The sequence below is a fragment of the Aplysia californica genome, unplaced genomic scaffold, assembly GCF_000002075.1.
Source record: "Aplysia californica isolate F4 #8 unplaced genomic scaffold, AplCal3.0 scaffold00277, whole genome shotgun sequence".
Lineage (NCBI taxonomy): Eukaryota > Metazoa > Mollusca > Gastropoda > Aplysiida > Aplysiidae > Aplysia > Aplysia californica.
This window is the reverse complement of record NW_004797547.1, coordinates 684,897-686,445: the sequence shown is the minus strand read 5'-3', so window position 1 is coordinate 686,445 and position 1,549 is coordinate 684,897. Positions and strand designations below refer to the sequence as shown.

Sequence of the window (1,549 nt, the reverse complement as noted above, 5' to 3'; positions counted from 1 at the left end):
TAGCCCCCTGACCTCAAAGCCCCCTAGCCCCCTAGCCCCATAGCCCCATAGCCCCAATATAGCCCCTTAACCCCATAGCCCCAAAGTTACCGTTAGCCCCATAGCCCCCGGTTTTCCAAATCGGAAGGCTCTATGGTAGTAGCCCAGGTTGAGCGGCAGATCTTTCCGCTGAGGGTCGGTGGAGTACATGGGCTGTCCAAACTCGGGCTGGCTCAGCTGTCCGGGTCTGTTGTCTTGTCCAGGCACGTGGGAGAACAGACGGTCCAGCTTGCTGAAGGCTTGGAAGCTGAAATGTTGAACCAACAAACAGTTTCTGTTTAGTACCAGAGATCGTGGCAGTGACGTCCCCCACACAAAGAGGTTCTATTTAGTACTAGAGTTCGTGGCAGTGATGTCCCCCCCCCTCCCCCCTCCTCCACAGGTTCTATTAAAAGTGCAGGCAACCATCACTGGTCACCAATGACATTTTTTAGTAGCAAAACTTGTTACAAGAAATTATATTTATTTATAATGAACACATTTTCTAAAGGAAAGGTTCTCAACATAAGCGTTCAAAAGCATAATGTCCCGATTAGAACAAGAAATGGCCGGCTTGCCTTTAAAAGGGATTTTGTCCCAGCTGTAAACTTTTCAAAATCTGCAGAAACCATGGACTGTGACTTTTTAAATAAGTATTTATTAAGCAAATTTCTAGAATACGGTGTACAGGTGTTTGAAAAAAATACTCATCTGTTTAAACAAATTGATACGTCATTTTGCAAAAGTTTGAGAATCTAAGTCCGAAAGTTAAGGAGATTTTTTTTACGATTAGGTGCCCACGAATTTTTGACCGCATAAAGTTAGATATTTTTCCTTTCATATGTGTGTTTTGATGGCCAGGTGTATATAGAGGGTCACTGTCTCCATCCACACTGTCCACCTCTCCGCCAAGTGTCCTTCTTCAGTTTGGAAGACCATCTGTTGAGGAGGATTTAGCTTCAAAGCCATTACAATGTGTAAAAAATCAAGGGAAGTAACAAATGTAGACTGTCAGCAACTGTCCTAATTGAGGAGTTGTTCCCCTTGGATCAGTTACCCCCTCTTCTCGTAACTGTCTCTGTCTACTGACGTGGTTCTTGTCTGTGTCTGTTGCCACCACGTCACTCAGTCTGTGTGTGTTGCCACCACGTCACTCAGTCTGTGTGTTGTTACCACGTCACTCAGTCTGTGTGTTGTTACCACGTCACTCAGTCTGTCTGTGTTGTCACCACGTCACTCAGTCTGTGTGTGTTGTCACCACGTCACTCTGTGTGTGTTGTCACCACGTCACTCAGTCTGTGTGTTGTTACCACGTCACTCAGTCTGTGTGTTGTTACCACGTCACTCAGTCTGTCTGTGTTGTCACCACGTCACTCAGTCTGTGTGTTGCCACCACGTCACTCAGTCTGTGTGTGTTGTCACCACGTCACTCAGTCTGTGTGTTGCCACCACGTCACTCAGTCTGTGTGTGTTGTCACCACGTCTCCATATCGGCACGCGCATCAAAAAGTAATCGTTTAGAACCAGAAGT

General features: G+C 46.2%; 1 protein-coding gene across 1 annotated transcript in view; it reads right to left on the bottom strand.

Annotated features, from left to right (window-relative positions):
• Positions 1-1,549, bottom strand: part of LOC101851875 — a 24,143-nt gene that overhangs the window by 2,077 nt on the left and 20,517 nt on the right. Inside the window, exon 5 of the mRNA XM_013084188.1 lies at positions 91-286. Coding sequence (XP_012939642.1) covers positions 91-286 — 196 coding nt within the window. The remainder of the gene's footprint in view (positions 1-90; positions 287-1,549) is intronic.